General features: G+C 43.7%; 1 protein-coding gene across 3 annotated transcripts in view; it reads right to left on the bottom strand.

The window, feature by feature from the left end:
- rbms3 (RNA binding motif, single stranded interacting protein) overlaps positions 1 to 24,608 on the bottom strand; it is a 267,760-nt gene that overhangs the window by 107,794 nt on the left and 135,358 nt on the right. For all 3 annotated transcript variants that reach the window (XM_061092598.1, XM_061092596.1, XM_061092597.1), the window contains one exon: positions 16,729 to 16,820. In XM_061092598.1, the coding sequence (XP_060948581.1) occupies positions 16,729 to 16,820 (92 nt within the window). The remainder of the gene's footprint in view (positions 1 to 16,728; positions 16,821 to 24,608) is intronic.

Consider the following 24,608-nt stretch of genomic DNA (forward strand, 5'->3'; position numbering starts at 1 on the left):
CCCAATAATTTGATTGGAGTCACATCTCTACTTCCCCTGGTTCTTCAGATCCCATCTTCCCCATGTCCCTCCTTCTCTCTCCTCTCTCCCCTTTCCCTCTTCCTCTCCTCCTTCGTCTCCCTCTCTCCCTCTCGCTCGAGGCAACAACAAGTCTGGCTGTCAGCTTCTGAGGCGGAGGGTGTGACCGTTTCCATGGGGATGACAAAACTGACTTATCGAGGGAAAAGAAGTCATCCCACTCTAAGTCAGATGCAACCTTTTAAACCGTGAAACAGATGCAGCCAATTCTCTCGTGACAGCACGACACTGGATAATGTTTGTGTTAATGTCACTCACTGTGAATATTCAATATCTGCCTTAAAATTCATATAAAACTAGTGGAATAAAACAAGACAGATATTGATGGATGAGCCAAATAAGGTTAGGGAGTATTGTCAGAATTTTAATACAATAAAAAGTCAACAGGAGAAATTAATACTCGAAAATAAACTGAATTTGTTTGGTCATAATACCGATTAAAGACAAAAAGGGAGAGACACAAGACAATTATATATATGACTTTGTAGCATAAAGTACAACAGCCCAGGGATTACAGATGTAAACACATCAGCATTTCCCTGAGGATGGTGTTGTAGCTGTAGTGGTGAAGTACATACAGTGTATTTGTGCACAGTAATCAATATAGGAAATGTACATACACACAGTATGAGATGTCTGAAGAAATCGGTCAGTACTCTTTTAATCAACGTCGTAAAAGCAATGATTAAAAAGATGACGGATTACACGAGGGATCTTTTTTCTTTCATAGATATGTAAACGTTTATTGTTGATTACTCTATTACTATGAAAGTGTCGGACTGTTTTCCATTCTGCAGATTATGATTCTGAATCTGTGATTTTTTTTTAACTCCATTTTAATAAGTACTACAGCATTAGTTTCTCAGGACTTGTTAATCTCCTCCAGGCGTAGCAGTGTGATGCGGCTCTCACAGAGGAATCACTGCACATCATTTACATGTTAATTCAGTGTTCACAGTCGTACTGACCTGTGAATTCATGCAACAAGCAACAGTGGGTGGTATATAAATAGAGCCAGTGGTGTCAGCACATGTAGAAATCACAAGTTCACCCATTCGCCCGTACAGCTACTGGATGAGCCAGAAATAATGAAAACGTGCTGTACTCAGTTTGAAATGAAGCAAAACGCATAATCGGGGGTTTGGGAAAGAGATCAAGAGAGAAAACAGAGGAAAATATCCAACATGGGGCAGTTATACCAGAATATTAGGGCTGTGTGATAGGATCTCTTGTCCCTAAAGAGGTCATTTCATAATACTGATTGTAATGTTTATCGGTACTTGTTCGTGTCTTTTCTCGGTTTGGAAACTGAGGCCTTGTCTTTGCAGATGTAAGTTACAACAGCAGCTGTTCCCTCCTCTCGACTGCAGGAGTCTTTTCCATATGGCGAGCCGCGGGCAAGTGCCTCTCTGAGTTTGTGTTTTTTTGTTTTGATCACTCGACCGTACTCCTGTGGCTCTCGTCCATCGACCTGCTCTGTGCTGCTTGACATGACTTTTGCATGCGTGTTAAAAGAGGTTCGTTTTCTGTCGGGCTTTTCGTACTCAAACCCAGAGGAAGTCATGTAGAGAAGCCTCATTCAAATGATGGAGTCAAATTTATAAGTGTGGCACAGCTAAATAAATGATGAAAAGATGGATGTTTTTACAAGTTATGAATAAAACTTTACTAAAATCCAATCCCCTATTTTTCAATAAATGACCTGAATGGAAAAAAATATTCCTTCAGGAAGAGTACTGTGATTTACATTGTACCACAAATATTTCATACAAATGTTCATGTTTTCTTGTAAAAAGCATTTGCAAAATGTTCTTGTTCTATGAAAAACCTAAAACTCTACTTCCTCTGTAGTTCGGTTCCTCTTGGTTCAAACCCAGGTGAGTCAGTCTAGAAAGAGAGTGATGTGCTGTGGTGAACAAAAGCATCACTATGTTTTAACTTAATCTCACAGAGGGACCGCAGAGGGACTGATCATTATTCAAGATGGCAGCGCCTCCCCACCAGCTAGCTTGTCAAGGCCGCCTCTTCCTCCTTCTGACAGTTATGAGGTGCATGTAGCCTTTTAATAAACCAACGGTGACTCTGCGCTGTGGTTGCGGCGCCTGCCAACGCGTGGACCCTAAAACATATGGCATACAAATCTCATGATTTGCTCTCATGAGGACCAGCAGAGCGCGAGGAGGCCAAAGAGGATTCTGTTTAGATATCCGGCGAAGGAACTGTACGAAACACCGCGGGGAGACGTAAACTTCACTGTCAGAAAAGATACTGTACACGAGGAGCAGATGGAAAAAGAAAAGAGGCATTAGCAGATCAACGGATGTGCAAACAGCCTGGAGTGCATATCGAGGGAAGTCTCCAGTCGGATTCCACCGCACCAAGGCAAGAGAGGTGATTCTGTTTGACTGCTAACTTCAAAAATGAATCTGCAAAGAGTGTGTTCTGCTCTGCAAATGAGCCTGGGAGACATTTTGTACATATGTCACATAGCAAGCAGGGAGGAAGACGCGGATGGATGCTCCCTCCACCGAGCGGATGGTTCGATAGCGATCGCGTCCCGAGATCCTTCCTCCTCCCTTTTTCTATCTTGTCTACCATTCTCAGCTTTCACTTTCCTCGGCTGTCGCTCTCCTCTGGATGAAGGCAGCCATCTGCTGTGAATCACACCACGCTCTGAAGACGATTTAACAGCACAGACTCGCAGCCGTGTAAACACAGACGTACACAACAGACAAATCACAGTCGCTGGCAAACAAAGAATTCCCCCTGAGTTAAACACGTTTGAAAATGTGCACATCAAGGAAAAAGCTAGAAAACAAACAAGCATTCACGCAAAAACAACTAAAAAGGAGAAAATCTAATATTTTGACACCGAGCGTGATGAAATGCAAAGTGTCGAAAATCACGTTAATAATCCATGGCACGTAGGAAAAGTTGAAAGGAGCTGCTCAGAGATCCAGGGAGAGTTTGAAGACGCTGTCAGAGAGAGAGAAAGGGTCGCCACCTTGATGGTGACACACGATAACACGGGGACAACGGCGCTGAGATAACCCGACAGATAATGCAAAGATAAAACCAGAGATGGCAGCACGATAACCCTCACACGACATAGCTGCAACACAACGATGGCAAGAAGGATGCCGAGATAACGCTCAAAACAATGGCCCGCGATATCACACGTGAAGCACAACACACCAGCACTCGGGCGCGACAACAAAAACCCGGTAAGTGAAGGAGACAGAATCACAGCGTTTAAGGTTGGAGAGGAGGAAGGAAAAAACAGCGAGAGACGTGCGAAAAGACAAATTGAGATAACGGAGAGAGGAAGAGACGTCAAGACGACTTCAGAACGCGTGCAGACAAAATACTGGCACCGGGCAAAAACAAACAAAAACAGGCGGCGAAGATGTTTTAGTGACTTCAAGATAAGAGTTGATATAAATAAATGTGCAGGAAAAGCAACATTTGCATGACAGCCTCTTTCTCAAATAAACCAACTCGACTATTAAAACAAACAAGCTGCAGCACTGAAGACCGTGGTGTCGAAACACACTTGGAACTGTGAGTGGGTTTAAGGAATTTGCCGATGTTTTGTTTTCGATGTGATATCCTTTAGAGGGCTAGGCAATGATGTGGAATCACCTCCAAGGGGCCGAGGACCCCCATGAGCCGGAGATCTCCTCTTTCTCCCTCTGAACTGCTGACCAAGTCTTTAAAACAAAAAACTCTACGGGGGAAACTACCTGCATCTGAGCTCAACTCTTTCTTCTCTCGGCCGCATCCATTTCCTCCTGTGAGCAAAGCAACAGGCGTCCTGTGGATGGACGAACAATACGTGTGTGTAGAATGACTTCTGAGTTAAGTTAAATAAAAGCTGACCTTGACTTGTTGGACCTCCAAAGCAAAGCAGAGACTCAGCTAGGGTTGCAAAATTCCGTGAATATTCAAAGTTGGAAACTTTCCATGGGAATTAACGGGAATTAACGAGAATATACAGGAATTAGCGGCAATAAACTAGAAATGTTGTAGGTAATTTATACTAACTGTATTTACCTTGTCATATACAGACATAAATATAAACATTTTGTTTTGTCATAGGCTGATTTGAGCCCTGAGGAAACTTTGGGCACTTGACTATATGCTTCTGCATCGTTGTGTCATTCTTAACATAGGTCTTTGCACAGTATTTGCAAATGTACACAGCCTTTCCTTCTACATTGGATGGGGTGAAACGTCTCCACACATGAGAGAGTGCACGTGGCATTGTTCTGTAGAATAAGATGAGAAAAAAGTTTGTAAAAAAACACTAATGCAATGCCAGAGATATAAATAGTTAGCCAAACAATTGGAATTGTCTGTAAACATATTTTACAATTGATGGATAAATGGATGGAAATAGGCTAGATGAACAGATGAACAATCCTCAATCAGCATGCTAATATATTTTCCCCAGTAATATCATTGAAACTTACCTGACTAGTCCTGCACACTACAGCAGGCCTCAATAGCCCTGCTGTAGAGTGAAGGATGCTGGGAGTTATCTGTGCATGTGATGGAAGAATGCCTCATTCAATACATCTTTAAAATAGAGTTTTGAATGATGTTTTTATTGCTCAGCGTTTAATTTGCGTATTTATTATTTTTTTCAAAATTCCCCAAATTCCCGAGCTAAACTTCCCATGGAAAGTTTCTGGAAAGTTCCCGGAAATTTACCGGAAACTTGCCGCCCCTTTGCAACCCTAGACTCAGCCCAGCAACAAAGGTCAGAACAACATTTTCACCAGTGACGACAGCAGGCTCCAGTGGTGCTACTCCTTTTTCTCTGTTTCATCTGTATCCTTAAGCTTTTGGAAGACGTGGACTAATATGGACAAATATGTTTCTGTGTCTAATGTTGATCTACTGACTAACAATGTACTCGTTGGTTGGAACCTCAACGTGTTGACAGGTGTCCTGTGGTGTGATCTCATCTTAAGACGGTCTCTCGTTTCCTTTTCATTTTATCTTTGACATACAAAAGATCCGTCTCAAAGGAAAAACACACGAAAAGATTCACATCGCCCCAAAACATCTCACACAATCTAGAGTGTCTGATTCTTTTGATGGGAACAGCTTCTGTCTTTTTCCTTCTCTTCCTGTTTTTATCTTTCTCCCCTACAGGCGTGTCCACACACTCGCACACAAAGACTTATGGGAGTAGTGTGATTTAGATAAAAAAAGGGACTCGCTACCCTGCCTTTCCTCTTCCTCATTAAGCAGAATGTGGCTGTGTCGGTGTCAGAGGAGCTGGTTCATCAACCCTGAGAGAGACAGAACCCTGGCCATGATCTGCCCGGCCCTGGACTCGCTGCCTGGACTCGCTGATCCCTCTTCCTGCAGAACTCTCACATGTGATTGAAGACACTGGAAATGGGAACAGTCAGCGTAATTTAACATGGCGTGCGTGTGGAATTCGTTAAAGAGGGAGGGAGTTGGTGCGGGAGATATGGTGTGACGAGGAAAGGAAGAGAGGGATAGAGGAAATGATAGAGGAGTCACAATAAGGAGAGATGGCTGGATCAAGAAAATGGAACAGGTACGTCTCATAGAAGGAGAGAAACTATGAAACTGCAAACAAAATCTAAACAAAAATACTAAAGTACGTGTATTTTGTGAAAAAGAACCCGGGCTACATCTTTAAAAACAGTGCGAGAGTTAGCACCGATAGAGATTCCATTCCGTACCCTCAGTTATTAAATATGATCTATGCCGAGCCACCCGATGGGAACATGAAGTCACACGAGCGTGCGACTCGATGTGAGCAGTAGCTTGAAGTTGGCGTGTGTACTTATGATGCTGCGTTGGAAAGGCGACATTACATTAACCAAATTCAATTTTCTGCTGAATTAAATATGAATGTACGGTCCTGTGTTATAATATAGTCACTTTGAGTGTGTACAAACATTATTTAAAAAGTGGTGATGAATGGATAGTATGGATAGTTTGCTCTTGTAGTTTTCACAATGACAAACAGTCCCGACTCTTGATCTACCGGCTCATAATGATGAAATAAGGGCAGGATGCTTGTGTGTCAGCTGAAAAACAAAACTGACAATTATTTGTGAAACATGAGGAAGCTTCCGTTCTCGTCCCAATGACAGCCATAGTATTTCTTCACGTCTGACAAGTGAACAAGTCTGCCATCTTTGTTCACTTGAGTTTTGTCATTGTCATCTCTGTCCTCGTGGAGGCTTTTCAAAGCTTCATGCACAAAACACACACATCTCTAAGGGCCTAGGTTTAGAGACACATCTCTTTCTACTGGTTTCCTTTGACACTTGTGGATTATAAGAGAGCGGCCACTTTAAAAAAAAAAAACGACTTTGGGTGTACGACCACAAGGTCACGACCACAAAGTGAATACATGAATGAATGGATGGAAACAAAGGCTCTAAGTGTTGATCATAGCTGTGCAGTTGATCGTGTAAACCTTTGAATATAGGTCATCTTGCAGGAAGAGGAGTCAGAATAGTGATTAGCACTGTGTATTGCATGTTCTCTGATAATAATCTGATCTTTTTCAATACGATCTCCAGTATATGTTTGTGTAACTATGTGTACCTCTGTAATTCTCCCCAGTTGGTCAGAGAAGCACCAGGTTTGTACATTTGAAAGTATTAAGGTGAAACTATATTTACTTCCGAGGCCACATATACGCAGCAGCAAGAGACCGACAATCTGACACTGACACTCAAGTCAAAATTACAGTTCTCCAGACTAGAGGGCAGCTTTAAGTATCCTTATATTTCTGACACCTACAATTCAATGAAAGACAAGTGCTCAGTCCCTTTATGTGCAACCGTGTGATACCTTGAATGCACGGTGTGGCTATTAAGCTCAGAAAACACACAACCGCGGGAACACAACACCGATGGAGGGATGGTGGGATGTAGGGAGGACTGGAGGTGGCTGGCACTGAGGAATCTAATCCCAGAGTTAATTGCTACGACTGATGAAGACAAATTGAAATGGGTCAGCTGAATCCGGGGGAGCAGACGGGAAGAAGAAAGGGCTCGTCGTGCACCTGGGTGTGAATCCAGAAGATGGTTCAGATGTAGAAGTGAAATACACGGTCATGTTGAGATGTTATAAAAATACAGATGCTTGGTTAAATCAAACTACAGCCCGGCCACGGCAGCAGGGAATTCACTTGTAAAGAATAAACCGAGCATTCTTGGCGACTCTTTTGACGAATGTCCGCCCTGTTGTCATCACATGTACCTCTACGTCACAATGCTTGGTTTATAGACAAGGATGTGTTTGATGTAGACGTGTTCATTCAGCAGGTAGTAGTCTCTCCGTTCGAATGGAGAAAATTAATGATCCGGTTAATTTCGTTGCTTTCTGGAATCACTACCAGCATCAATAGCTTCAGGCTCAGTGCTCAACACTAGTGTGAATGCAGCCAATGAATGACCTTGTTGTTTCCGCTGAAGACGACTCTGACCTACGTGCAAGACTCAAGTTTGATGTCGGACTTATAGATAGATAGATAGATAGATAGATAGATAGATAGATAGATAGATAGATAGATAGATAGATAGATAGATAGATAGATAGATAGATAGATAGATAGATAGATAGATAGATAGATAGATAGATAGATAGATAGATAGATAGATAGATAGATAGGTAGGTAGGTAGGTAGGTAGGTAGGTAGGTAGGTAGGTAGGTAGGTAGGTAGGTAGGTAGGTAGGTAGGTAGGTAGGTAGGTAGGTAGGTAGGTAGGTAGGTAGGTAGGTAGGTAGGTAGGTAGGTAGGTAGGTAGGTAGGTAGGTAGGTAGGTAGGTAGGTAGGTAGGTAGGTAGGTAGGTAGGTAGGTAGGTAGGTAGGTAGGTAGGTAGGTAGGTAGGTAGGTAGATAGATAGATAGATAGATAGATAGATAGATAGATAGATAGATAGATAGATAGATAGATAGATAGATAGATAGATAGATAGATAGATAGATAGATAGATAGATAGATAGATAGATAGGTAGATTACTTTATTCATCCCCGAAGGGAAATTAAGTCGTCATAGCAGCCGGTATATTTGAATACAATAAAATACAATACAATAGAATAAAATAAAAAATATTGAGGTAGAAAGAATAAAAAACAGAAACACAAGATAAATAGGTAGATAAGGTGCAGTGGCAAGATGATGGTAATAGTACTGATGATATGATGGTAATGTTATTGTTAGACAGTATAAAAAAATAGTACAGTATATATAGTATATAATATAACATAATATATATTTATATATGATAGTAATTATACCAATATAATAGCAGTATATAGTAATAATGGCAGCAACAGTATATATAATAATAATATAATTATCATAATTATAATTATAACATGTACACATGTATAAAAATGTGTATATAGACTTATATATACAAAGAATATACAGAGAGTATGATATAATATATGATATATAGTAGACGTATAAATATAAGTATTTGACTATACAATAGATAATATAATATACTATGAGTGTAAGAATATGTAGACAGACTGTGCAAAAGACAATATTATTGTATACAATGATATATAATATCAATATGGTTTATATTAACACTGCTAACGATATAGCAACAGCAGAAACCTGCCCTCACCCCTTCGCCCTCCCCACTTCTTTTTTTTAAACGCTGAAGCTGCACCATTGATTTTCCAATATTCACATCTATTCACAGGTTGTCTTCCCAGGGCCAGCTGAGTAAATGAATGCAAAGCGTTTCACCTGGCTCCCTGTGTGTCAGTGGTGAGTGTGGGAGCCGGGTCCTTTGAACGCCGTCTCTGCGGACCCGCTAATTGAGCCGGATCAATTCACAGAGACAGCGAGCAGGTTGGCACGGTTGCCACATCAAAGAGATTCTAATAACTGCACACTGTGACCATTACCGAGCCTGGAGAGGGAAAAAAAGGGAGCCATATTTATGTTTGCTTCAAAGCCAGCATGAGAATAACCAGATTGCAGGCCTTCACTATTCTTTTTCAAGCCTACAATTTGGACACAAGGCCATTTTGGAGCAATTTGTTGAAAGAATAGATTCTATTCACACACTCAAAAAAAACACAACCACTCCAAATTATGCTTTAATTAGATCTATTTATCACTGCAGGAGTGGAGACCAATAAAAACACATTGAAAAAGACCCTCATGACAGAATGTGATGGTTACAAGAAGTAATTGCAACCTCGTGAGAATGATTCCTCTGAATCTGTGCTGAGCAGGATTAGTTATGCAGATGCTGCTTATTGCTACGACTGCCTCTCCTCCCTGTCTCTCCATCCTTCCCTCTCTCTCCCTCCTTCCCTCGGTCTCGCTCCCCTCTGTCTGCCTAAGTGATGTGTTTGTAACTTTGGTCATTAGCGCTGGCCTGTCTCCTGTTCTCTCTCTCTCTCTCCCGCCTTCCTCTTCTGTTTCTTCTAGCACTTTGTCTCCCCCCAAAGTTCTTTCACCCTCTTCCCAACTTTTCTTTTTGTCTTGCGTCATATCTGTTTCACTCCATCTTGCACTGATTTATGCTCAGTGTCTGTCTCTGTGTCTGTTTCGCTCTCACTCGCTCGCAGCTCGGCACGTCCCCGGCGCAGGCTGGGCGAAATAATTTACCGCACGCGGCGCTCCTGCAGATGATTGAAGCGTAATTAGACGGCAGAGACAGTGGAAGCCAGCGGAGGTGCTCGGGAGCCGGTGCTCGTCAGATGGTCCGTCTCACTCGCACCGGCTTTGCCCTTCAAAACTCTCACTTCAGCGGGGGGAGCAGGGAGGGGGGAGGGGGGTGTGCTGGGCAACACTGCAGCTAAATACACTGCAATAAAGTATTGCATCAAGAATAAACTTTTTCCATATCAATGCAAAGGTAGGTTTTCACAAAACTTGATGGAAGGATGCGGTGCGGGTCGAGGCAGAGGCATGCGCTCCACTGAGAGACATTATATTCTATTTTATTCTATTTTATACTATTTGTATTTTAATTTTTTTGGTTGTAATTACTTGAGCATTGCTAGAAGAGAGCCTGTGACTCAAGCATTTCATTGCCAGCGACTGCTTAATGTTATCGTTGTGCATTTGATAATACAAAATCTTGAATTTTGAATTCTAGGTCCAACTGGGACACCTATCTGACGATTTATTAAAACAGATATTGTAAATAAATCTAGAATGGCACTGAGCAGAGGGAATTCCTCCGCCGAGGCCCGACAGTCCCTCGTATTTAAATCAAGCTGCACCACATTTCAATCACTCAAAGATATCACCAAGAAGAAAAAGAAAATTCCAGGATCTGCCCTCTGATCTGCACATAAAATCAATGTGGTTGTTAGTCCGGTCATTTCTACGTAATCCTGTTTACTAACGGACGGATCAACCAAGATAACCTCTGCAGATGTAATAAGACAATAGCTCCACAGGTACAGTGAATGAAAGTGTGGAGGAAAGACACACACAGCTGATGTATTCGTAGGAGAAGCATGATTAGCTTTATGCTCCAGAGAAGCTGAAAGTCACCTTGGTGGAGCTCGGTGGAGAACGCACCAGCTACAGGTGCTAGCTCTATGATAATCCTATACACGACAGCCAGGAGACCTGAAGTGTACTATATATACCGTGTGCGTAGGTGCTGAGCATCGTTCAGACACTTAAACACTGCATTCAAATATGAAGTACAGGCATAAAACTTATGGGAGGAAAGGAGCTGGTGAGAATAATCATAACCAGCCCCTGTCGATGGCGGCTGCGGAGGAGAAGTGCTGATCCAAACGTGTTCTGGCTCCATTTGCCTCGCCGGCAATCTCCAGCGGAACGGCAAAGTGGAAATGGCACGGTGGCACACGTCGAGCGGAGAGGTGAGCGATGCTGTTGCGTGAGCACCTCTATCCCTGAAGTCTGTCCAATTATCCTGCTGTATTCACAACACAATGTTTTCTCCTCAGATTTAACCTGTGCTTAGGGGAAGGCAGGCTCCGCCGGGCCGGCTGTTGTCAGCACCCAACTGTAACAGCATTGTCAGTCATCCCTTTGATTATTTCCCAGGGGTCACCTCGCGTTGAGCCCGGCTGTGGGGGTCCGGGGGTGTCAACGGAGCCGAGGCGTCCGAGGAGTCACCTTAAAAGGATTATACGAAAGACTGCTGACTGACTGTGGACCGCCCAGAGGGGATCCGCGCCTTTTCACATGAATATAAATGCGATATTGACAGCAAATCTTCCGCAGGAGAGAGACAGGGAAAGACAGCAGGAGAGACGGGTGAGAATAAATGAGAGGCACCGAGACTCCGGTTGGTTTCACACCGTTAAACCATCTAAAGCGTCTGCCGGTGACTAGTGGTTGATGTGCCGGTGCGAGAGCCGTGTTAAAAACATTTGGGATTCACTTCATGGAGGCACTTTAATGATGCTTTTAGCATAATTTCTCCGCTGTAATGTGAAGTGAAGGGCGAGCAGCGGCTTTCTGTCTGCCTGTAGCTTCTGTGAACCTTCAAAAAATATCGGAAAGAGGGAAGAGACGGAGGGACACTGCAGCTCGGTGCGTCCCCACGGGTTAAACCAGGACATCTGCAAAACTCTCCTAAAACAATCCGGACGCTTTGTTTGATACTTTAGTGAGTGGGCTCAATTTATGGTATTGGATGTTTATAAACTTTTACGTATTCTCTTCCATTGTAAACATTTAAATCATAGTATTTTTATTGGGATTCAAAGAGTCATCTCTGAGTAAACGTTGGTCCTAAGCAGAATGTACATTGTTACATTCCATAGGTTGCCAGAGTTGTTTTCCTAATTCCAGGCTGTCCACAGTGAGGAGAGAAAAAGAGGAGAAGAAAAAAAAATAAGACTAAAAAAACAGGGAGGAAGAAAAGGACAGTTTTGTTCTCATCCGAACTGTTATCAGCAGAAGCCGACTGCCGGGAGAATAGGGAGGGATGATTTCCATAAAGACTGGCTGTTGTCTGAAAGCACGCAGCTGTCAGGCGGAATTACCTCCCCGACATAGACACCACAATCGAGGGCGCCCTTCCCATAATTCAGTCTGATTGGCTCAAGGGGAAAATGGCAGCCCGTGGAGAGAGAGGCGGGCGGCTGGCTGACAGGTTTGCATCTGAGAAAACCAGGCGCTGCGTTTACCTGTTATCTTTCTGTCGGCTCAACGCGTCTCCTCTCTCGGTTCAGAAAGCTACCGCAACAAAGTGACACGGGGAATGGAGTCCACGGTTTGAGGAGACAAATACGTGCCGGAAGATTATTTTACACACACACGCACACACACACACAAACTATCCATATCCAATGCACAGATGTTCAATTTGTACACATAATCTGTCGCGTTTCGGTGACAGCACCCATGTGCTCATGTCGTTAACTGCATTATTTAAACATTAATATCTGTGAAAATCTTTAAAACTGAATGAAACTCATAATCCATGAACCAAGTATATGATCCAGTTCCCAGATGTCATGATAAACCACAATATACATCTTTAACAGCAGTCATTTGTATTGGATCCGTGATAGAAAAGGGAATGATTTGACATTTTTGGGAAATATGCTTGTTTGATTCTTACAGAGGGTTTGATGAGAAGATCAATAACCACGAGTGCAAGTGAATGATCAGCTTATTATAACATACAGAATGAAAAGGGAAACAGCCTGACTCCCTTTAAAGCTTAAAAATAATGTACCACACCTCAGCACCTTACAATTTGTAGTTAACGTGTTTTATAGGTTTTATTTTATTTGTCCTATCCACTGGTTGCTGGGCGGAGCCGACTCCTTCCTCCGTCTTCAGGAAGTCACTGTGCTTTCACCAAACAGCACGTCACATCACAGTTTGTCATTTTTATATTGCTGTCTTTGCAGAGATTAAAAAAATCAAGTACAGCATGTTAATTTCCCGGCTTTTATGGATTTAGGAGACATAAACTCTGAAGGGATCCAGACTGGCTCTGCGAACTGTCTCCCGGCTCTGTGTTCATAAACAAGGAAATGAAAACACTAAGAACACCATATTATTACAGGGGGAGGAGTCTCTCTGTGCTCACAAATCAGCATAGATATAGATATTTGAGGTATTGATGGTATTGCACATTCTCATTCACGTTGGATTGATTTCGATCTGGTGACCCGGGGAAACCACTGAACTCATTTTCATTTTTCAGAAAAAAACAGTTCGAGATGAAGAAGATGAGTTAATTGTGGCCACATGATCGGTAAAAGATAATCAGATACTTTGTGGCATCCAAACCATGAAGGACACGGGCCAAGGAAACATTCCTCATATTATTACACCACCAGCAGCAGCAGCAGCAGCCTGGACTGTGGACACAAAGCTGGAGGTGGATCTTTGGATTCACGATGTCGATGCCAGATTCTGACCCGACGTTCTGCGGCTTCAGGATTTAATTAAGATTCATCGGACCAGGCTTCACTTGTCCTGAGAGCGGTTATCAGGGTGACTGTCGCCTTTCTGTCACGTCAAACCTCCTCTGACCTCCCTGGAATCAGCAAGGTGTTTCTGTCTGCAGAGCCCGTGAACAATAGATGTTTATTTTAGTTTTGTCGGTCAAAGTCACTGAGGTCAAATCTCTTCCCCTCCCTCGGACGTTTGATGTGATCGGTAACAGGAGCTTCGGAACCTTAATCCGATTTTATTTATTGCCCCATGATTGGCTGATTGGATAATTGCATGAGTAAAGAAGTGCACACGCTGTCCTTAATCAAGTGCACGGTGAGTGTAACAGTCTAAAACTAATACTGTCCAAAATCTACAGCAGTCTTTTCATGTAGGGATGAGCTTTATTATTGGAATAAACAATGACTTAAGACGATGAAAATGCTGTAGAGAGCAATGAGCTGTTACATTATGTTACATCAGCAACTAGCTTTTAATCGCAAGTTCGAGTAATATTCTTATTAACAATATTGTTATGCTATTAAAATGTTGTTTATAACCAGGATCCTCAAAGATACACAATGAACACACGCACACAAACACCACACACAGCAGCAAAGCTAAGTGCTCTTATCTGTGACTTGTGCAGAGGTGAGTGACAGGAGGGGAGGTGCGGGGGGGAAGTGTCCTTTAGGTGTCTTAATTATGGCTCCTCTCCTCCTTCTCGTTGTCACCGTCCCCAGGGGAGGGCAAGACAAAAGGAAGGCAATGTTTCATCTCTGCTGCCTTGGTATTTCAAATTCCAGGGGGAGTAAGAGGAGAGACAGCGGCTGTTCCATCGGAGGGAGAGGAGGAAATCAAGTGACACTTCTCCTCTCTCCTCTCGCCTCCTCTTGCTGCTGTATTTAAATTCAAGCAACTTAATAAAAGTGCTTTAATGGCGTCAAGGCAGGGAGAAAAAGGCAGAAGTTGATTACAGTGAGGGGTTTTATTTAATGAGCTCGAAGCCTCTGGCTCTGACTCGCGATCCGTTTATTACTTTGTTGTGAAGCGATATATACGTGACAAAATGGAGCCATGGAGCCGGGAGAGCGAGAGAATGAGGCTGAACGCTCTCGTGGTGGAAGTCGTCCGTGGCGTCAGCTCTCGTCTCCGTGATTTACACCGTTCCTCTCAGCTCACCTGGGTTTGTGGTGCGGCGCTGCCGGGGGAACGCCGCTCTGCCACGACTGAGCGAAGGGTGTCGGAGACACCTTGGCGAGGCACAAGGACAGCCCGCCGTTAATTATTGATGAGAATAAATTGCACTCATTGGATGTTTGGCAGGACAACACACGGTGGATGTGAATACAAATGTGTCTATGAATGTGGGAGTGTTTGTGTGCCGAGAAATAAAAAAAAGAAAAAGAAGATGGCCAAGCATTAAGCAAAAGTGAAAGAAGAGAAAGAAGAGGAGGAGGAGGAGGAGCCAGTAGAGTGATGGTGGTGATACCTGCTAAAGAGACAACAGAGAGATGCAGAGAGAGTCTATAAAAGCAAACTCCTTCTTAATGTCTCTCACAAGTGTGATAAAAGCCCAGAGCCGCAGAACGCTGGCCTTTCCATTTGTGTAAACAGAACAAGGGAACATTCAAAAATAAACTATTTTACACAAATGCTAATGGGAAAAAGGGTTTTTGTGAATTTGCGCACTTAAGCACACAAACTGAAAAAGGTCAGCTGCTCTGTTTCGGGACGTCTCTCGTGAAAATATTGACGAGAGGAAAGAGAAGCGACGCAAAGTGGCGTCTTAAAGTCGGAGGGCGAGCAGCTTATCTGTATTCTGAGAGCCGGCCCTCTTATAAATATTGGAAGGAGGACACCGGTGGGGGGGGAGGAAACGGCCAAATGGAGCATTTGAGAAATGGCACACCTGAGCACCGCGCCGAACATCATCTCCTCCTGTCACATCTCATCCCATCTGATCAGAATAATTGCCACATTCATCGTTATCATCAGTTCTGTCATCTTCGCCCGGCGCCGTGGTCATTCTCCGTCTCATCATGGCTCCTTTGGCTTCAAGGGGCGGGGGGGGGGGGGGGGGCGGGCGATTTTTTTGCATCAGATCAAATGAGCGGCCATCTCATCTGTGAGAATCACTCATACTGTATCCCCATAGTCATCACCATATTCATCGCCTTTAATGCTACTGACATTCTCTCCTCCTGTTTAGATATTCTGACAGCGGCGGATCTTCTGCAGGTACGGAAATAGCCCGGGTGGAGCCGAGGGGAAACCGGACCCTGCTGTGCTTCAGTCTCTGCACAGTCAGCACGGTGATGAGAAGAAGAAGAGGAAGAAGACGATATGATCACAACGTGAGGCTCGACGTGAACCAAACAATATCATCAGCGCTCTTCTTCTTCTAAATCTGCTGAAACCGACCGACAGCAAAGTGTGTAACGCTGAACATTCAGTCCTGATCTTCACATACAATAGAATATATTAAGGTGGAATTGTGAATGAGTTGAAAACCCTCCCAGTGTGTGTTTCTCTGCTATAAGCCACGCCCCTCTACGTCTGTCAACCTGGCTCTATTGTGCAATTCACTGGGGCAGCTCGACTCATCTGCTTCCATTTAGCAGCTTAATCATAGAGCAGAACCCAGGACAAGCGCCTGGGCAGACCTCAGTTAAAGCAAGACCAGCTCACACTCACACAGACACACACACACACACACACTCTTACAAATAGTCAAGCCCACGAAAACCACAATGAAATCAGGGACCTGCAAATTGACTTTGTCCCTGTCAGAGAGCGTCAACGAGATAAAACAGACGCTCACGCACCATAGACACCTCCCAACCTGTCAAATGACAACACACACACACACACACACACACACACACACACACACACACACACACACACACACACACACACACACACACACACACACACACACACACACACACACACACACACACACACACACACACACACACACAACTCAAGCTGCACATTCACCAGTCCTCATATTAAAGTTAATAAGTTTGTCTTTAAACAGCAAAGCACCACAGAAAATGACTTTCCATATGAAAAATTGGTTTATGGATGAAACAAGTTTGAATGTGTGAGCTTTCAGGTCCTGAGAGCGTCAAGTGTTCGATGTTGAATCCTCGGGGGTGGAGGGGACTGAGTGTTCAACAAAGTGCGAACTGGCGACGCTAACTTGTTATCAAGCCGTCCTTACCTTGGCCATTTGGGCCTGCACCCCGGTGGCTTTGAGAGACGACACGGCCTTCTGTGCCGCAGCTGGGCTGTCAAAATCCACAAAGCCATAGCCTGGAGAGAGAGAGGGAGAGAGAGAGAGGGGGAGAGAGGGAGAGAAAAAAGAGGAGCATTAGAAAAGAAAAGGCAGATTAAGGCAGATGACTAACAAGTGGGAATGACAGGCACTTGGTAATTGTAGCAGTAATAAGTTGGTAACATGACTACAGAGGCTGCCAGTTCTCATATCTGGTGAGCACTACATTGTTTGATAATTAGTGACACTGATGCTCATAGGGGGAAGCTATGCATCTCAATTAGTAGCATGGATGAGTGATTTAGTAATAACAAACCCCGGCAGCCTGCCCACCTCCACCTCCACACACACACACACTGATATACACTCGTGAGCGAACACACAAACAAAAAACACCCGAGCACTGCTCAGCATACAAATGAAGAAATAAAGACCATCACAGTTGTCGTATTGCAGTTTGTTAATGACAACTCGTGTGCATTATTTCAACAGGATTAATAATTCATGTGTTTGTAATTTATGGAAAAGTCCGCCGGATTAAAAATGCACGATTAAGGAGATATTACACTCAAGTGCACGCCGGCACGAACTCTTTCCTCCGCTTCATCATTGAGTCATTTTCCAGTTTTTCACTTGTTCAGCTGTTTGATTTTCAGGAGACACATCGTGCTCCTCAACACCCGGCACATTAACACAACCACATTAACACAACCGCATTTCACAGCCTCCATAATCCTCTCCCCGGTAACAAATCTCTCAGAGGGTGACAGCGGACCAGAGCGGCGGCGGCCATTTCTCCCTCTCTCTTTCTCTCTCTCTCTCTCCATATTTCAACACCCTCTTTCATGCACATGAAAACCGACTTATATTCCTCACAAACGTTGCCTTTCAGTCTTTTCTCCCGACTCTCCTCCCCCTACTTTTCCCTGACATTAACAGCCAGCACAGCCCCCATCTGGAAATCCATCAGCAGGGGGGGGGGGAATAAAAGTGGCGGGAATGAATTATGCGATTTATGTGATTTATGAGTTATTGTGATCCCGACGTTCTGCGGCATGTATCGGAGACGAAGGGGGGGCGGGGGGGGGGGTCACGTCGGTGTTAATTAAAATTTGGTGGCGGATTAAAAGCAGTCAATGGTGCCCTCTGATCCAGTGTTTCAGAGGAAAAGTGTAATTAGAAAAGGATAATGGGCGCACACACACATGTAGCAGTTTCAGTTCTCACCATACCCGTGTAAATATTTGAGGTGTGTGTGTGTGTGTGTGTGTGTGTGTGTGTGTGTGTGTGTGTGTGTGTGTGTGTGTGTGTGGAGTGGAAAGGCAGCGGCCAGGTTGGGGGTCACTTCCTTGTCGGACGCCGGTGAAGGAGTGCGGAGTAATGTGAAAATCATAACCTGTGGCGGAAGGGAAATCGAGCGCACGCACTGATTGATGGCGAGCTGTTGGCGCGGCGCTGGCGGAGGCGGGTCCTTTAATTGTGGGAATATGAAGAGCTGGAGTGAAACGTCAAAACACACAAAAAATCTTCAAAATAGACGATGTGTGAATGAGTAGAAGGTGATTTCCACAACTGAAGAAGGAGAGATATTGGACTCATTTGGCCGGATTTTGACCCAGAATCTGTCGCCATCTAAATCTAGAATCAGGTTGAACTTTTACCCTGGACTGCATCACATGAATGATTAATTCCCCATGTGAGCTACCTCTAGTCTGGACTGAGACCAGGAACTGAACTTTGCTGCACACACAGAAACACCATCAAACTAGTTGAAGTCAAACTTGCTCAATCAGATCCTCGGCTTTTGTTGGTGCCTTCATCGAAACAAACAAATGATGAGTTAAGATGTATTTGTTACGTGTGTTTCATGGCCAGAGAGAGAGTTGTTCAGCTGCGTCCTTCAGGCTTTTCACAGCATCTTGTGCAAATATCAATGATCTGCTCTGAAAGGAAAGTTCATTGTGATAAAGTGACTCTGATTTCTACAACTCTGCAGATTCTCCTTCTGGATGAGGTTTCAGGCTCCTGGTCATTAGCTCACTCCCCACAAAACTAGCCTGCATAACATCGCCTGTGATGTTTACTAAGTTTATTATATCCTGTATCCCGCCCAGTTTAGCTTCATGTTTCCAGCTATAGTGCAATGTGAGTTTCATTCACCCTAACCATGATCTGACCGACCGCCAGGCGTCCCGACCCTATATTTTATGTTTTTCTCTTTCATCGCAGAAAAAGGGGAATTGTAAAAATTTCTAAGTTCCTTTTTTCTTAAATTCATAAATAATTTCCACAGGTGAACGGAGGGTCTTCATCTCTGCTCTTGATCTAAATCTGATTGTCGTCATAATTGAGAGAATCTGACACTTTGTTTGAACTGGAGAATGAGGAGCTCTCTCCTGCGCTTGAGGCTAATATTGTGTGGACCCATCCATCCACCCTGACCCCACCCGTCCACTTCCAGACGCCGTCACTTTATAATACTTCCTCCTTTTCTCCTGTCGTACTCTCTACAGCTACCGGAGCGTTTTGTCACATCAACACGTGTCAGTGTGGCGTGCTCGCTGGAAATGACTGATGTCCTCTCTCTTTACTGGAAGGAAAGTGTTGTTTCCAGTGAAGCAGAGATCTGGTGACTGGGAAGGCTGATTCATGTGATCCAGATCATATTTAAACTGGTCAGTGACACCTCGTGTGGAAGCATCTGCAGCCATCCTGATGTTTCTCCATGCATTTCACAGTTTTTCCTTTAATTTGTCGCATAACAGTGTTTTTTTTTCCCTGGTAAAAATAAAAATGGTTAATGAGATATCCAGAGGAGAGTGGGTGGGATGGGAGGGTGCAGTTTTTTTAGAAAAGCGTTTTTGCTGTTGAATCTTTTAAACGCAATTTTTCTGTGCACCATAAAATAAAATCTATTCAATTCCATTGCTCTGAGACGAAGGCAGAAAAATCAGGAGATGGATTGCTCCAATTCCCGGTGAGTAAAACCAAAGGCTATAGATATCACCAGATGTGCTTTCTTGGAAATGTAGGAGAGAAACAGAATTGTAATTTGACATTTTTAAAGAGACAGAAGCGACTCCTTCCCTCCATTTAGATCTAAGAGCACGTTCACTTCCCATTAAGAGAATCACACAGACTGTTACCGAGGCCCCTCTGTGCAATGGCTGTAGCTCTTTAATAATCCAAATATCCCAATGGCGGATACTTGGGACCCCCAATTACAAAATTTAATATTCAGCCCACTACCACCTGGAGAACACTTATCAAACTTTCAGCAGGATGAGGATTTTAGAATAACGCTGACCTATATTCAGACGTCTCTGAATGGAGGGAGACGAGAGGGGAGGGCGGAGAGAGAGAGAGAGAGAAAAGACAGTGGGAGAGAGAGTGCGTTCAAAAGGAAGGCGGGGTGAGGACGGGGGTTATTCGGGGTCAGCCCAATGCGCTGAGGAAGACTTCGCTGACACTCGGCGAGCCGCCTCCACCAACACAATCCACTTTTTTCCCCGTGCACTTATTGCAGCTGATATACGCATAATGATCCTGGATGTGGGATGTTTGATCTGTAGCCACAGGGCGAAGCTGTTAAAGGCTTGTTTTGTTGGGAAAGTGAATAATAAGTGAGAAATATGGAGACATCTCGAGTCTCTTAGACTGAGCTGTGGCGGAGGTTACTGAAAAGTCATTCTCTTTGTATATATGAGAGAATGCAGAGTTCTCGTGAGCTCTGCTGCTTCATTATATGAGCAAAACACTTTGTAGTGTTTGAACACTGAAGTTAAGTGACTCATTTCGGGTCAATCTCACAGCTCAATAGGTCTATATATTAAATTAGATCATGAATACTACACTTTTAACTGTACTTGGACTTTTCATTCTCTTCGTGTGAGCAAACAAAAACTTTTATGGTTCTTTATATGTTGTACATATCTGTTGGATAGATGGATGGAAGGCTAAGAAACAGGTAATAATGCATCTTTATCGTTTAAGTTGAGGCGATGAACTTCTTTGTTTTGGTATCAGCCAACTCAAATACTGTTTTCGTCAAATTATCAGAAATACAGAGTGAGTCAGAGCAATGAATATATTCCTTATACCTGTCCAACAAATATAACCAGCTGAATAAAAATAAACAAAACTCAAAATTCTGCTTCTGATTAATTAGAAGTTTTGACTGAATAAGGTCACCTACCAGGAAAGGGCAGAGAGCAATGAAGCAAAACTGACTTTCACTTTCTATTTGAGCGTTATAAATATCCAAAGTGAGAAATATGGACTATTAAGAGATATTGAGACATAAATATGATAGATGGGGTTGGAAAATGTGATATTATAATTCAGATAATGTAGCCCTTTAACCTTACTCCTGTATATCTTATACTGTGTGTGTGCCTGAGCTTTGTAGATGCATTTTCTCTCTCCTACACTGATCCTTGTTTAGTCAATGAGCAGAAGAAAAAGTCAATCAGGTAGAGGAGAAGCTTCAGGGTCAGGACTCAACCTAAGACGCCACATTCCACACGCTTATAAACCCCAGCACACAGATGCATGCGGAAGCCAAGTGCATGCTGTACTGCTACTGTATTGAATATGGATACCGTGGAGCTACTGTCTCAAGTGGGATGCAGAGGGCAAGGTGTTGCTTTGAAGCCTCTGCAACAACACAAACACCCAATCGATAGCTGTCACTTAGAAGCAGCTCAAAGTGACTCACTACAAGAGTAACTGCTGGTAATGCTGGGCAGCTGCACACCAATGTGCACACACACACACACACACACACACACACACACACACACACACACACACACACACACACACACACACATAGGGTTCCTGGAGCACACACATATCCACACAAGATCACTGGGTCTACACACACTCACACACACACAAACAATCCAACCAATTACAGTACATAGAGATTGAAGACTGGATAAAAAGATGGACGACACATTTAGTTTAGTTTCCTTCCACTGTCCCAAGCTAGAGCCAAAGTATCCTGGATACTGAAGCTGCTGATATCCAGTCTGTTATGAAGATGGTTTGCTTGTGGTTCATGTAATGAGCCGCAACCTCATCCATGTTAACATAGGGGACCTGTGCCAAACTAAAGAACTAGATTCTGTCATTTAAGGTAGTTTGTATCTTATTGATGTATATTCATGTTTCTTATAAGCTTGGATTTAAATTGTTAGTTGATGATATAAATGGGGGTGAGGCCTCGATATTACAGCTGCTGGTCAGATCAGCAGGATCTCGATTCCTTGTCTCCACTCACGGATCATTACTGCACAGACTCTGGATCTGAATGATGCCCCAAGACGGCAGAGTCAGAACCCAGGGTCTTTTGGCTGTGTCTTTGTACAGTGGGAGGAAGCGTTGTTGTGTTGTCCTTCTTTATATTGTCAGTCAGTGACACACACACACACACACCCACTCACACACAAACACACACTGTGCACACAGACAGTCCGTCTCTCTGAGAGGAATAAAGAGAACATAAGCTGCCATATCATATTTCCTGGTCCGGCTCTAACAAGGAGCCTGTCAAGATAAAAGAACCATCTTCAATCAGTTACTAGAGGATGATGCTGTAGTGAGCTCCGACTGCTTCCACTCCACTGCAGCCCCAGTGTGTGTGTGTGTGTGTGTTCGTGTGTGAGGCAGGGCGCCCCCTAGCACGGTCCCCCCGAAGGAGGTCTACCACAACGGAAGATGCCACCTCGAGCTGCGCTTCACACAAAAAGTCTTAAGTTGGGGGGGGGGTGCAGATAAGGGACTCATTACAGAGCGTGTATCGACGTATCAATCATACATGCATCATGCATTCACCAGCGTATTATGCTAATCCTAATTACTTCTGGGGAAATTACCATTCTTTATCTACTAATAGTGGGGATTGTTTGGGGTTTCCTACCCACTGCATGCACCGGCATTTTCCCCAATATTTTCATTTTTCACATTCTCATATTCAGCGCTAATGATCCCATTTTGCCCTGCATACAATGGAATAATAATGCCCTAAGTATGAATAATGAATCAGTGACAAGTCACGGAGCGTTGCTGCGGCGCACGGGGCAAACACTGTAATTGTTTTTGTCCTTGTGAGTCATCCAGGAGAGTTGTGAAGCTGCGGTTGTTCACGGGTGATTCATTATTGCGGTTACATGTATGTTAATAATTCGCACTTTGCATGTATAAAAGTAATTATTGTTAATGGAGGGAATGGATGGGCCACTCGGTGCACAAATATGCACGGCAATGACGGTAATATGGCTCTTGTGATTAATGTCGGAGTCGCTGTGCCGCTGCATCGGGTCGGGTCTTTTAGCTTCTGCATCATTTTGACCTTGTTCTGCTTCAAACTGCAAATAAACTGTGTGTGTGTATGAATATCTACACGTGGTCTTTCCGGTAGTTTTACATTTGTGAGTGTGCACATGCAACACATACAATACTAAAGGTTTGGAAATCCTGAGTCAATTAATACTCTAAACAGTAGATTAATGACTCATTTATCAAAGAAGGGAAATATGAGGTTTTAGTGCTGGAACTAATGACATCAAATATTTTTGAATTTAAAAATGAGTTAACTGGATATAAATGTGAAGTTTGGCAGAATGAAGGAACAGAAGCCATGTTTTATTGCATTGTGTATTTATAGAAGCCTTTTGTTGCACCCGGGGCTCTGACTGCTCCCTCTGCCCTGAAGGGAGGTCGGGTGATGGTTTGGGGAGGTTGTGGTGAGCAGCAGAACAAACACTGAGGCAAAGGCATGAGGGGGGGTTTAAACAGCAAGATGGATCCATGAGTAACTGCGGCCAAGCCAAGACCGACTTGGTCACGCTCCAAACCCGGAGAGAGAGCATCCTCGCTGTGGGACTGCATTCCTCTGTCCTCCCTCATTCCTCCTGCACCAGCAGCAGCTGACCGATGATATATTTTTGCGGCTGCTCTCGCGGTGGTGTGTATGGGAACGTGTTACCCTGGGCTTGTGTGTATGACCTCCAACTTTCTTGTTTATACGTGTGTGTATGTGTGTGTGTGTGGGTGGGTTTGTGTGTGTGGGGGTGAGGGAGAGAGTAAACAGGGAAGGATCATAAATCTCTCTTTCACTCGAAGGATCCCACAGAGAAACATCTGCAGTTGATACATGTATTTTTCTTAATACTGTGGAGTAGATGCATTAGCTTTGGGCGACTGACGTCTGACCACATCACTGCCGTCAGAGCATTAACACCAAGTGACAAGTCAGAAGGAAAAAATGTTCTCAGTCATACTCCAGCCTCATCTAAATATAGTAATTCCACCTTTAAGGCCAAACAGTCCCAATAAAGCTGCACCAAATTTCAAACACTTATAAATATCAGTCCCCTGAATGTGCCAGATTAGTTTTTTTATCAAGAAACATAAATTGTTCCCTGGGAAAAAGGTCAAAAGGTCAAAACAGGCCAAATCTTAGAAACAAACAAACCGGTAAACAGGCAGAGGTGAAAACGTGTTAACACAAATCAGCTCTAAATCCAATTCATGATTCTACACACGTCATTTTTAAGACACAATTAAGAGATTAAGCAAAAAACGTGCAAACACTGCCGCTCTTTGAACATACTCAGAAATGAAGCCACCTCATTTTCTCGCCCGGTGTCCCCACGCCGCCTGCCACGCGCCCGGAGACAACCCCCATGTGTTGTACAATAACTCTCACCGAGGGCTCTTTTATATTAGACACTGGTGAGGAGATAGTGGTCCAGGCAATTAACTTATCAACCCTGCAACATGGATTTATGGCTCAGGCATTCGTCTTGGTGCTGGAGCAG

Source organism: Limanda limanda, chromosome 19 (assembly GCF_963576545.1).
Source record: "Limanda limanda chromosome 19, fLimLim1.1, whole genome shotgun sequence".
Taxonomy (NCBI): domain Eukaryota; kingdom Metazoa; phylum Chordata; class Actinopteri; order Pleuronectiformes; family Pleuronectidae; genus Limanda; species Limanda limanda.